Genomic DNA, 13,046 nt, shown 5'->3' with positions numbered 1-13,046 from the left:
AAAAATTAATGAAGTAAGAGTAAATGATAAAATATAAATGTTTAAGATATGGAGAAGTGTAACAGGCTGGCAAAAATCTTTCCACATCCTACGACAAAGCCCCAGTTCTGGTAGTGGTATATCTCAAGAGCTACAAGAAGTTTTCTAAGAACAAAAGACACATGCACAATGGTTAACAAGTGACATGGAGGGGAAGCACAGCAACTCCTTTGAAAACAGGAAGCCATTTAATCCCTCCACCCCAGTATTTCCACACTTAAAGCCAACCAAAAAGAAAGTATTCCATCTACAACAATGCCTCTAATTTCAAGGTAAATATCCCTAATGCCGACAGTCAGGCACACAGCCTGTTTATTGCATACAGTGCCCAAGAAGACAGACAGACAGACAGACAGACAGACAGATAGATAGACAGATAGATAGATAGTCATCTGTAGACACAGGAACATACTGTACACTGAACTGACAGAACTGCAGAGAAAAGGGTGGCCTGAGTCGTGGGGTTTTTATTCCTCTGGGATGTGAGCAGCTAGAGAGAGACAGAAGGGAGAAATAGACATGAGGAATCCCCTGACACAGCCGCCCCAGCAGAAAAATGGAGAAGGCAGGCAAGACCTTGAGGGCTTAAAGGGACGCAAACGTCCCTGCGTGTCCCTGTGCGTAACTATGTGGAGTGGAGCATGAAAGACTGGGATGCTGAGTCCCAGCTGTGTCCTCTGTCCTGGGACTGCAGTGAGGCTCAGAGGAACCCTTCCTCTAGGCCCTCCAGGCAACACTAGCAATTCACAGCCAGAACGGACTCATCAGATAGACGCAAAACTCCCCTTTGACCGATGAATAATTACTGGAGCAACTGAGTTGGCACAGCGTGTCTAGTTTTTCACAGGCAGGGACATATTACTAGTGTTCTCCTAGTTTTACACCACTTCTCAAACTGTTGTCACAGCCTGATGCAAATCTCCAGCTGAATAACAAATACAGATTTGATTGTGGTCTGTCATGAAATGTTAAAATAAACTAAATACACTCTACTGAGCCATGAATAACACATTTGATTATCCTATGAAATATTGAAGATGTTCCCCGCACCCTGAGGGGGAGGGCTCTCCTCATATGGCAGTTCTGGTCATCTCATCTCAGCAGCAAACACAGCTGATTAAACAGCCACTGCTGTGAAACGTCACAGCACGTCTGTGAAAACACTGAAGGCTACAGACACTACTAAAAGTACTAAAAGGTATCGCCTGTGATCTTCCCAACTGCTGCTCATCACATTAACAGATCGTAAAAAAATCAACTTGAATCAATGTCTAAATTCCTAAATCGTTTTAATCTCTGCCAGTTGAGCTCATTAGAGCTTGAAATCATGGTATTTTTGCCACTACAAGGAGAAAATACAGGAATAAATCTGGCAATACAGCAATAGCGGAGCACCTACAGTTACAGTGCTACAGTATCTGGATCAGCTGATGGAATCACAGGGCATCAGGTATGGCATTCCTTTTCATACCACTTAACATTAAGTCGTGTTAGATGTAATTACATTAGGTTAAAAAACACACACAAGAAATGATTCCTCTCGTGAAGTGTGAAATCAGACAAATCTCACACTGGTCTCCATCACTGAATTACTTGTGGCTTTTGTCCATGCCAGCCTGCCAAGACTGGTTTGCGGCTGGTTGATCCAATAAAACTTTTCAATAAATGTGCAGCACAAAGTCCAATAAAAGGAGGAATCTCGTCTTCGCAGTGAGGCTCTCTGGAGAAATGTAGCTACCTTAACACAGCAGACATTATTTTTTATCTGAAGCAGCACTGTTGTATTCATGAAATAAAATCATACTTCAAAGGTCCAACACAGTAAAAACAACAGTGAAGAGAGACAAGCAGAAACCGTAGTAGCCATGCTCTACATCCTGTTCTCCACATTTGAGCAGAAGACATCTGGAAATATATTACTGCAAAGGCAGATTCCTTGTCCTCTGCTCTTCCAAAGCAACATCTTGTGAATTATTAAAACCACTTAACAGGTCATTCCTGCTGCACTGTCCCTGGTTTTATTCAAAACTACCTCTGAATAAAATAGAGGACATTTAGCCTCTGCGAACTTCACTATTGTTCAAATGATTATTTACACACTGTCATTTTCCCTTGTGTGTTACTCTTTATCTCAGCATACACATTAGATATAAAGTAAAGAAATGGTATGGGTATTTTTTTTTCCCACATCTCAACCCAGGACTTGTGTACTGCATTTCAGAGGTGGCATGAGGTGAATCTTAATGTTGACTTTATTGCACATGGCAACCTGCAACACATCTTGAGATACAAAGATAAATTCAGTGATGCAACTGTTTCACATTACATGGTACACTAATGCTCGCCCACATTATCTTGGTGACTGCTGTGTTGCAAGCATATACATTAAATATGTTAATATCAAATTAGATACTTTTATCAATCAGTCCCTATCTTCATATAATTTATTATCAATTGATCAATACTGTTACAGTAATTTATTGTAAATTATGTAGTGAAAGGGAGGCGGAACTGATAAACATTTCATTAACATGATTAAACACCGATTAAAAATTGGGTTAACTGACTTTGTGTCAGTTACAATCCAGCTGAAACTAATGGACCTTTTCGTTGCTATCTGTGTTACAGAACAGTGTGTGTTCACAGTGCAATATTTGGTGCTGCCCACATGATTTTAATCCCAACATTACCATTCAAGGTGATGACAGACACCTGCTGTGCCTTGTGAAAATGGGATGCATCTGCCACACGCCACACGATGCAGGGCCGCATCCTGTTATCCCGGGAAAAAAAAAAAACAAAAAACAAAAAGAAAGCTGCAAGAAGATTGGAAATGAAGAAGCAGACCGATGACACATAGCAAGATGTGGGCAGGATGAGGGGGAAACGGAGCGAGGGTTAAGCAGTAGATTGACAAGGAAATAAACAGATCGCTTAACACCTCTCTTTAGCAGACACAGTTGATAGCTTCCTCCTTCCTCCTCTGTTGCACCTGGCTTTGATTCTGAATCATAAACGCCTTTATTATTTCTTTTCTGACATCTGAATCTTTTTCTTAGATAAATGAATATTCTTGTACAGAAAAATGGTCCTCAACCTTGTGTCGATGCTTGTATGATTCCACATGAGCAGAGTTAATTTAACACTTTCTGGTTGTTTTGTATGTTCCTCTCAGGGTCATGTCAGCTCTATGGATGAACAGACACTTGAATAAACATTTTCAATACCACAGTGAAACTACCAGCATTGACACTGGGACTTAGGTAGTGCAAGAACATGGCACTTCATGAGGTTTACAAATTCTCTCGAAATTTATCTAGAAATGTGAGTTTACTTTTCTATTACATAAACGTGAACTCAATTCACTGACTAAAATCTGTGAAATGCGCAGCAGATACAGGGATGAGAGACTGAAGCCAGACAGCCTATTATCTAACCATTGGTTTGTTTTCTGAGAGTGAAATTTTCACCTCTCTTTTCCCCTCCAGGTGCAGACCACCACCATGTGCATCTCTGTCAGTCTAAGTGGGTCGGTGGTGTTGGGCTGCCTCTTCGCCCCCAAGGTTCACATCATCCTGTTCCAGCCGCAGAAGAACGTCTGCACTCTCAGAGTGGCCACCACCCGCTTCAGTGTTACCACCGGCCCAGGCTCCAGTTTTTCTCAAGGTACCACCTGATGTACAACAGCATCACTGTAGCCATTGCTTAGCACAAAAAGCAGTAATACATTACTCACAACTTCACTGAAATATGATGAATGTGATGTATGAATATTGTTTGTGTAATAAAAACACTTACTGTTTTGATTTGTCGCTTTGCAGCATCAGCCTCCAATGTCGTTCCAACGGTGTGTAACGGTCGAGAAGTGGTGGACTCCACAACGTCCTCCTTGTGAAGATTAGATGAGTTCCTTTGCCAAGCATCGTAAACAGTTATAATCATTAGTACTGAATCAGGTGTCTCAAATATTAAAGAGGTCACACAGACGATCGTCCTGACTTTGTTGTCCTCAAAGTGCTGTGAGTACAATGTCCCAATTATTTTATTTTGTTCTTTGACTCGTAGCGATTTTAAATGACATGTCAATAAAGTCGCATACGTATAGCCCTTGTTTTTATCGAAGATTCTACTTGCAACGATGGAGTAAATTATAGTAAATCTGTTAAATGTAATATATACAAGACGTTTTTAATGTAGATTTTGGTGAACCAGTTTGTGCTTTCTTGTAATTTATGTAAATAAAATGTGTTTTTTATTAATACTAAGACAATTTATAGTCTGTTTATTTGCACAGCTCTATGAGATACATACACCAGAATGTAGTATATGCACAGTATATGCAAAAATGCTTTGAGATGTTGATTTGCTTAGGCTGACACTGTAAACGCTGAGAAAACTAAAATAAACCTTGTAGATTCAGTAACCTATACAAATCTACCTAATATCTGTAATATTCTCAGGTATATAGTTTTTCAACCTGCTTGACCAAAGCACTTTGCTCTGTGATGATGACTGCTATGCATGGGTTAAATGTTAAATGCTCAAGGACACAAGGTCAGCCTATGGTTTTGGGGACTGAACCACTGACGCTGTAATAAACAGATGTCCTGCTCTGGCTCTTGATCCACAGCCCTTATGGCCATGTATAAATTTGTGGAGGAAGTGCAATTCAAATAGCTAGGTTGCTTGACTGTTTAACATATATCATGATGTTAGCGCAAATTAAATGTGGATTCAGTCTGGATTTGAAATCAGAGCATCCTAATATTTATTAGCCTCAATCTACGCCATCTGCCAAAACCAAACAGTCTCTACATAAAACTTACAAGCACAAATATCATCATCTGCTGATATGGGATAAAATCCACCAAAGCCGTGCTTGGAATACACACAGCAGTCAGCACCCCTGTGTACAAGATGTTTTGGAACAAAGACTCATGCAGTATCTGTGATTGAACACTGCCATCTTGTGTTTAAATTGTTTGATCTCATCTTGCACATTGCGACATGAAGTCAGCCTTGGGGCTTGCTCTAAATAAAATATTTACATATGGAGGAAGTGGACAGATAATAGAAGCACTGTCTTACTTATTAGATCTTCGCAATGGCCATCATCAAATTACCATTATTACATAAACCGGGTACAGCATGTACTGCAAAATCTTCTTGCTGCAATAGGAAGAACAGGAGTGTCAACTTGCGTGTAAATGTGAAAGAGAGAGCGTCACCATGTTAAGGTACATATTTAGAGACATAAATATGAGATGATAAGAGCGGCAGCAGAATAGCAGTCCTGGCAATTAACATTTCCCAAAAGGAAAAAAAAACAATGTTATGATCAAACACAGGAGGCTGTAATGGAAACTGTTGCCAACAACACTACCTATGATACCATTATTAATATTTAAACAACAATTAGTGGTTAGTCTTTATCTATTTTAACGGCTAAACCCAAGACACATAATACCCAGCTTTCACCTTTATGTTAAACTTCCAAACGTCTTTGAACTAAGATGGGACAAGAGAAGATCATAAAATGAAAAATGAAATAAATAAATGATAAATAGAAAATAGAAAAACAAAACTTGACTGTTGACTCTACTCTGGTGCCAAGTCAAAAGTCAGTAATTTGCTGTCGAGGTGAAGCTATTTTAAAACTACTTGCCCTGTTATTCTTTAAAATATCTCATCATAAACCCTCAACTATGAACTTAATTTTACTCAAGATGTTGCAAATAATAATAATTTTGTTAGCACGTTATTCTAAAACTCAAGTAAACTAACGTACCAAATCCACTCAGGTATGAAGCTTATTGTTTTTTCTGATGTTCAGAAAAGATAACAAAGGATCTTAAACTTGGAAAAGACGAGATATTTGTAAATATCTTTTAAAAAAAGAAGAAGAAGAAAGAGAGAAAGAAGTGTTTAGGGACTGTACATACAGGGATGAGCTAGGTGGCGGTACAGCCGTTAGCTAAGCTCTGCTCTTCAATAAACTCCACCCCAGCAGCAGTAAGAAGGCAAAACCACATCCCGGAGACTACAGTTGAGCTCCGCCTCTTCCTCTGACTGTAAACTGAATGTAAACTTCCTGAAAGTCCCCGTCAGACAGCTGCTCTCGGCCAGCTCAGTGACACCTTTGGCGGTGACGACAACCTGTCTGTCCGTTCGTCCGGTCCGTCTGTCTGCTCTCTGGTCTCCCATCCCGACGGGCCCCTGCTCGAAGTTAAAAGGTGAGTTCAGAGCTGAGGGGAAAGTCACGTCGTGTTCGGAATAAAATGGGGGAGGGCGGAGGCTCTGCAGCGACCTCGATCCTAAGCACATCAAAACTAATGATGGGATATTGCTGTTACTTATGGCGGTATAGAGCAGCCTGTTGGTAATTACTCAGTAAGTACATTAACAGGGAATTCGTTCATTTGTGGTGAGGCACACAGAGGGGGAGCCAGTGAGGCTTAGCTGACCAGTGTAGACATGTCTGAGCTTGTCCAGGCATCAGTGTTCAGATGACAAACACGGCAACTTCTGTGCAGGGTTGTCAGCCAGGATCATGCCACCAAAGAGACGAGCTGCTTCCGGTGCCAAGGCAGGTGGCAAGAAGGCCAAAGAGGAGACGCCAAAGCCCAAAGATGCTTTCACCTCTGCAAAAGAGGCCCTTCTGGCTGCAGGGCCACAGGTGAAAGGGAAGAGGAAGGTGGATGAGCACTGCTCGCTGTCAAGCCAAGGAGAGGTGAGAAAGATGTCATATGACGCTAGGTATCCACAAAGTATACATTCGCTTACAGCAAAGCAAATGACTGAATTTCACGCAGTCGCACATAAGAATAGAAAAATAAGCAGACATTTTGAAATGTGTTTCATGTTGTCTCCACCAGGTGCATGAGGACTATGACTGCATGCTCAATCAGACAAACATTGGGCATAACAATAATAAGTTTTATGTCGTTCAAGTCATCAAAGCAAACAACACTTACTATTCATGGAACAGATGGGGCAGAGTGGTAAGTATTCCAGCTGTGCTGCATTTTATCCTGTTTTGCTCAATTATCTCTTTAAATTTTAGAACATTAGCTACTATTGTCCTTGTACAATGGGATGACAACATTTATTTGATTCCCACGTTGCTGATATTTAAACGTACATGTAGTTGTTCCATGTTCTGAATCTTGTGGAAACATTTGTAATGAAGGATGTCTTGTTTGGTAGATAGATAGCTAGATAGATAAATAGATAGATAGATACTATTGATCCCGAGGGAAATTCAAGAAAGAAGATGCTTAATGAGTTCAAACTATTACTGTGCACATTATGTGAAGAATGTTGACACTAGCATTTTCCAATGAGCATATTATGTCCATAAAATGATGATTTTTAATACACTGTGCTGATAATGTCTGTAGGTTTGATATCTCTTACAGCTCATGTTACTGGGGTCATTTTGCAAATTACTGCTGATTGCCTCATCTCTAATCCTAAACCAGGGGGAAGTGGGACAAAGCAAACTGAACAAGTTTGATAAGGTTGAGACTGCTGTCAAGGACTTTGAGAAAAAGTTTAAGGACAAGACAAAGAACAATTGGAGCGATCGGTTGAATTTTGTGTCTCATCCTGGAAAGTACACCCTGATCGAGGTGGATGGAGAGCAGGATGCTGAAGTCAAGGTAAATGTTAATGTACATCCTGCTGGAACAAAGACCTTGCAATATGAAACCTAGAACTGTCATCTCATAGAATCAGTCAACAGTATCTACAACAGACTTCATCAAAGGACTTGTAGGAGATATGTCAAATATTATATAAGTTTTGCAATGCAGTATATGTCTAAGCAAAATCTCACTGGCTGTACTTGTAGGTGGATAGCGTCGACGGAAAGACTGTCAAAGTCACAAAAAACGTCCTACCCTGCACCCTCGACAATGCTACAAAGAAACTCATCGAGCTCATTTTCAGCAATGACATGTTCAAAGAGGCGATGGAATGTATGAACCTAGGTGGGTGTGTCTCAGTTTCCAACCCTTTTGTGCAAACTGGTTCATGCAAGTTTTCTAAAGCTCAGCCTTCACAAATATCTGCTCTACAACGTGTCTGTTTGGCTAAAGCGGCCATAGCTCTAAAGGGGTGCCACTTTGAAAATCTTTGAGCCTTTTGCTTAGAAAAGTCAGAAACTGGAGATCAAAGAGAGCAGAATGTGACATGTAAATAATTAACCAAAGGCTGAAGTCTGCTTTTATACAACATATCCCCTTATCTCAGCATTTTGAACATGTTTGACAAGTGAATTGATCTTTGAAAGCAAGAACGTTGATTTCACATGTTGTGATGTAGAGTTACTGAACAAAGAAGAACAAAAAAAGTGGGGGAGGGGGTCCAGAGATAATTGGAGGAGAACAAGGGAAGCAGAGCTAGCCAGGCAAACTGTAGCGAAAAATTTCAGAGGCCTGAAACCTGTACCACGTAGTAGATGATGAAGTTATTCAGGCCCGCCCAGCTCTGCATACACACACACAGAAAACAGAGGGAAAGACAGGGCTAAACCTAACACATGGAAACAAAAGGGGAAAAGCATTAAGGAACCCTGAGTTAAAACTAAAACCTAACTTTGGCAAAATACACAACACCTTTTCTTGGCAACAGCAAAGCAAACGTACATTAGCTGGCCTGTTTGGGATTTGTGGTTTTGTGTGTTTGTGTGTGTGTGTGTGTGTGTGTGTGGATGCTAAACAGACATCAAGAAGATGCCTTTAGGCAAACTCAGTAAGATGCAGATTGCAAAGGGCTTTGAAGTGTTGGAAGAGATTGAGGCAGCCATGAGCCAAAAAAGAAGAAGCGCGTGTCTAGAAGAGCTGTCCTCAAAGTTCTTCACCGCTATCCCACACAACTTTGGCCGGAACAGGCCGCCAACCATTGACAGCAAAGAAATTGTGGAGCAGAAGAAAGAGATGCTTATGGTGAGATCTTTTAAAGATAACATGTTGAATGATCTGTCTTTCCCTAATGTTGTCTTAGTCTTGAAGTCACTCTCCTTTTCCATGCTCTGTAAAGGTTTTGGCTGACATTGAGCTTGCCCAGACCCTGAAGTCAGAGACTGAAAAGGCTCAGGAAGAGATGATAGAGACAGTTCCTCACCCTCTGGACCAGGACTACAATTCACTCAAATGCAAGCTCAGTCTGATGGACAAAGATACAGAAACATTCAAGGTTCTGTGTCATAAGTTATATAAAGTTCATTCAAGGGGCATTCCAGATGTCCTCGCTACCAATATTAATGTATTTTTTTCTTTTGCTTTTAAAGATCATAGAAACATACCTGAAGGCAACCAAAGATGACTATCGGAAACCAAAAATTCTCAATGTTTGGGAAATTGATCGAGAGACAGAGGTAGGAACTACAGTGAACCTTTTTTGATCTGACAGAGAAGACCGAAGTCCTGTGACCTGACACGTACGTTGCACATTGCAGGGAGCGCGGTTTAGAGAGAACAACAGCCTGGAGAACCGCCGTCTGCTGTGGCATGGCACAAACATTGCGGTGGTAGCAGCTATCCTGAAAAGCGGTCTGAGGATTATGCCCCATTCAGGAGGCCGTGTTGGTCGTGGTATCTATTTTGCATCTGAAAACAGCAAGTCTGCATGTTACGGTGAGAGTGTATGCAAAGACAAATATTGAATAAGATGTTGAAGACTTTACAGTCGTTGCACAGAACTTTTCTTTCTGCTATGAATGTTTAGTGCGCACCTCTAAGAATACTGGAGTGATGTTCCTGTGTGAGGTAGCCCTCGGCAAAGAAAATACCATCACCAAAGACAACTCTTCCTTGAAAAAGGCTCCTGCAGGCTATGATAGTGTGGTGGCGCGAGGATCAGTAGAACCAGGTACACTAAATTTATGTTATGTTGAGATAATGTTGTTCCAATAAACATTGTACTTGGTTGATTTTGTGACTTGATTCCCCAATATTGGTGACAGTTAAACCATTTGAGAACCATGGTGTTACATGATATCACACAGCATGTTTTGTGAAGTTGCAAACTTTTGTGCTTTCAGATCCATCCAAGGACGTCTATATCACCCTGGATGGCAAGGAGGTTGCTGTGCCTCAGGGTGAGCCTATCAGTCAGCCCCAGTTCAAAGATAGCTACTTCAGCAACAGTGAATATCTCATCTACAAAGAGAGCCAGTGTTGCCTTCGATACCTGCTGGAGTTGCATATGTCACACTAATTCAAGGAAAGAAGCAGGTCTTTGGAAAGAGAAACGATTCTTATTTATTCTGTATAACGTGCTTCCTAAAAACCTTTACTGTGCTGTTTTCTTAAAATAATGTGGTTACTCACTTCATTATTACAGTTCTTGTTCAGATATACCTGTCACGATGCATAAGTTACTCATACTTCTCAGTGTTTCCCCTATCCTGGGGGGGGGGGGGGACGCGCTCAGGGCTGGTGTGGTGTGGGAGGGTGGGGGGGCATGCGCATCAAATCTGGCTTGGTGCCATATCGTTGACAGGTAGCTTGCTGGCACGTCTTGCATGAAAACAAGGTAGATGTCGCCCTTTTCAGGATTAATGGGCAAAGGACTAAGCCTAGGCAATTTTTAAAACCCCTTATGTAAAAGTTATCCTTGCAACCTTACGGTTCAAATGTAAAACTTCACAAGTTGCGAGGGCAGTTCTGCACTGATTAATCAAGTCATCGCACTTCGGTAGTTGAATTTGCATTGCTACTTCGTTTAGCCTACTGATAATTTAATTATGTGTGAGATTTAGCTGACTTTGGCCTACCGGTTTGCAATCCCTATTTTAGTTAGGCTGTCCCATGTTAGAGAAGCAACTTTAGTCTATGTAAATTGCCCATCAAAATGTTCATTAGCCAATTTATCACTCTTTTAATAGTCCAACAATCCAAGCATCTCCATGTCAAAAGTAGACTAGTAATAGCCTACATGATGCCTGTTTTCGGCTAAATAAAATGAGAGCTGCACTCAGAGTGGAAGGAGAAAAGGAGATAGAGAACGCTGAGCTGAGAAACAGATGAAAACCAGACTGTACTGATAGGCCCACCCTATTTCGTAAAGGCCCGCCTAATTTCTGGCTACGCCACTGCCCCTATCCCCGCCGAGGCTTCCCCCCACCTGTACAAGGCAGGATCCCACAATTTCTGGTCTGCGTTCTTGGGGTGGGGTGGGAGGTGCCGTGGGAGGGGGGAAACAATTGCAGGGGAAACACTGCTTCTCTGTGCCTTATATTTCGCACACTGTAAAACTGGCCTGAGAGTACTATGATGCACTTCTGTTATACTGTATTTAATCTTCCTAGTCCAATGGAAAAAAATCTGTTTGTCACTTCTTACTTGACCCTGGTATCCCAATGTCTCAAAGACTTCTGGGTATTTGCACAGTTTTCTTTTTAACTGACATGCTGCCCCTTTGTTTTTTTATTTAGCATCTCAACTATGGTTTGATTAGCTTCATGGTTCCTGCAGTGGTAGGCAATGCTAAACCTGACCCTCAGATAGAAAATATCTTTGATATGTAGAAGGAATGTAGTGTGTGCTTTTGAAGTTATGTAGGCATTTTGAATAATGTTCCACAGTATAGAAGAAGTAAAAATAATGCTCTATGTAGAGAAACGTTTACAAGCAGAAATATAAAGTGCAATGTGTGGCTAATGTTTAAACACTAGTACAAATTTGATATTTTACTGAGCTGTAAAGAAAGATTCTGTGAGTGCTTCTGCAATGCAAAGTAATGTAACATGTAAGTTCTGAATAGCCTGGGCAAATTTCTTGCCCTGTAGATCGCCTTTCTACTTTAGAAATGTCACCATATGGTGTCAGTAATGAGCAACTCTTTGTAATGTAATGCCTCAGCATTTTGCACTAATTGTCACTACTTGAATTAATGGTTAGTTAATAAAGCAAAGAGCCCCTCTAACCTGTTTCAGCATTTTGTTTTTGTTTTTTGTTTTTATTTAAATAAAATTCAAAAAGTTTAAGTTATTTGTAGGGCAGTAATATATCTAGAAAAAGACAGAGATGCTAGAACAGATTAAAATAACACAGAACACTCTGAAAGATGCAAATAAACTTTATACATGGAAGTTCAATTAAAGTTTAACTTCCATTTTACATCCCATGTAGCATATTGTAAATGTATATTATCAAATAATGACTGATCTACCTCCAAAGAAGAGTAAGAAAGCAAAACACCTGGAAAAATTTGAACAAGAATAGGTCAAAACCTCTTGTATCGCTGCACCACATATGGTCAGTTTGCAAAAATGTGGCCAGTTTGTTCTAGGGGTCATCAGTAGTGTCCATGTGTCTTATGTGTATATTATATGTCAATGAGTGGATATTATCTGCAATCTACTTTAGTGGCCCCAGTAATATTTGCTAAATAGCTGCTAAAGTGTACCGAAGAAGCAGATTACATGTTTATACTATGTTTAAAAAAATCTTAAATAGAATTGCAAGAACAGTAATTTTCACTTGTATCTTAGGATGTTTTGATGTGATGATTTGAAAGAGAACTAACTAACTATCTAACTATTCTAATTGTCTATTTACCCACCCTGCTCTTTGATCTGTACAGAGTCACTCTCAAAACACTGTATTGAGTGTTTTGTCAGCATGATTGATAATAGAGATGCTTCAACGGTCTCCCTCATGACGGCTTGATAAAAGTGCTAAATTAAAGTGTATGTACTCTCTGAAGTAAAATGCTACATTTAACTGTTCATCAAGACATAGAGTTAAAAGAATGATAAAGCAACTGGAAAACACCAGTATACAGATATATTGTATACGTCACATGTGCTGCCCTCTCTTGACACACAATATTGCCACCTGGTGGTTGCTGTATTTTTTAAACCCAGTGGGAAATTCTTTGAAGGTGCTGTAACTGGTCAGTGCAAACTAGCAGACGTGAAGTCAGCAGCTATTAGGTGGTTCCACAGAAGATATATGCCTACGAGTACGAGCGCATCATTTTATGTTTATGGTTCGTTT

At 40.4% G+C, this 13,046-nt stretch overlaps 2 protein-coding genes and 1 long non-coding RNA gene across 3 annotated transcripts in view; 2 read left to right on the top strand and 1 right to left on the bottom strand.

Annotated features, from left to right (window-relative positions):
• Nucleotides 1-4,300, top strand: part of grm2a (glutamate receptor, metabotropic 2a) — a 32,405-nt gene extending 28,105 nt beyond the window's left edge. Inside the window, exons 5-6 of the mRNA XM_046383831.1 lie at nt 3,528-3,705; nt 3,861-4,300. Coding sequence (XP_046239787.1) covers nt 3,528-3,705; nt 3,861-3,934 — 252 coding nt within the window. The 3' untranslated portion in view covers nt 3,935-4,300. The remainder of the gene's footprint in view (nt 1-3,527; nt 3,706-3,860) is intronic.
• LOC124056422 lies at nt 2,224-6,113 on the bottom strand. Its single transcript, XR_006842975.1, has 3 exons — nt 5,982-6,113; nt 3,838-3,949; nt 2,224-3,712 (listed from the first exon to the last, which is right to left on the bottom strand). It is a non-coding gene; the product is annotated as an uncharacterized LOC124056422 (long non-coding RNA).
• parp3 (poly (ADP-ribose) polymerase family, member 3) lies at nt 6,114-11,970 on the top strand. Its single transcript, XM_046383832.1, has 11 exons — nt 6,114-6,272; nt 6,573-6,769; nt 6,915-7,040; nt 7,521-7,700; nt 7,892-8,030; nt 8,764-8,987; nt 9,082-9,237; nt 9,332-9,418; nt 9,500-9,677; nt 9,769-9,912; nt 10,085-11,970. Exons 2-11 carry the CDS (start codon nt 6,590-6,592, stop codon nt 10,258-10,260), a joined length of 1,590 nt encoding a protein of 529 aa, XP_046239788.1. The 5' UTR covers nt 6,114-6,272; nt 6,573-6,589; the 3' UTR covers nt 10,261-11,970.
• The last annotated feature ends 1,076 nt before the right edge of the window (nt 11,971-13,046 follow it).

The sequence above is a fragment of the Scatophagus argus genome, chromosome 3 (assembly GCF_020382885.2).
Source record: "Scatophagus argus isolate fScaArg1 chromosome 3, fScaArg1.pri, whole genome shotgun sequence".
NCBI lineage: Eukaryota > Metazoa > Chordata > Actinopteri > Scatophagidae > Scatophagus > Scatophagus argus.
Note: the sequence above shows the minus strand (reverse complement) of the source record. Positions and strands in the feature narration are given on the sequence as shown.

Bases quoted from the DNA above. Each gene is read 5' to 3' on its own strand.
- parp3 (XM_046383832.1), top strand. From the start codon at position 6,590: ATGCCACCAAAGAGACGAGCTGCTTCCGGTGCCAAGGCAGGTGGCAAG. The intron at 8,988-9,081 runs GTGAGATCTTTT...TGCTCTGTAAAG, and splicing joins AGAAGAAAGAGATGCTTATG to GTTTTGGCTGACATTGAGCT. The intron at 9,238-9,331 runs GTTCTGTGTCAT...TTGCTTTTAAAG, and splicing joins AAGATACAGAAACATTCAAG to ATCATAGAAACATACCTGAA.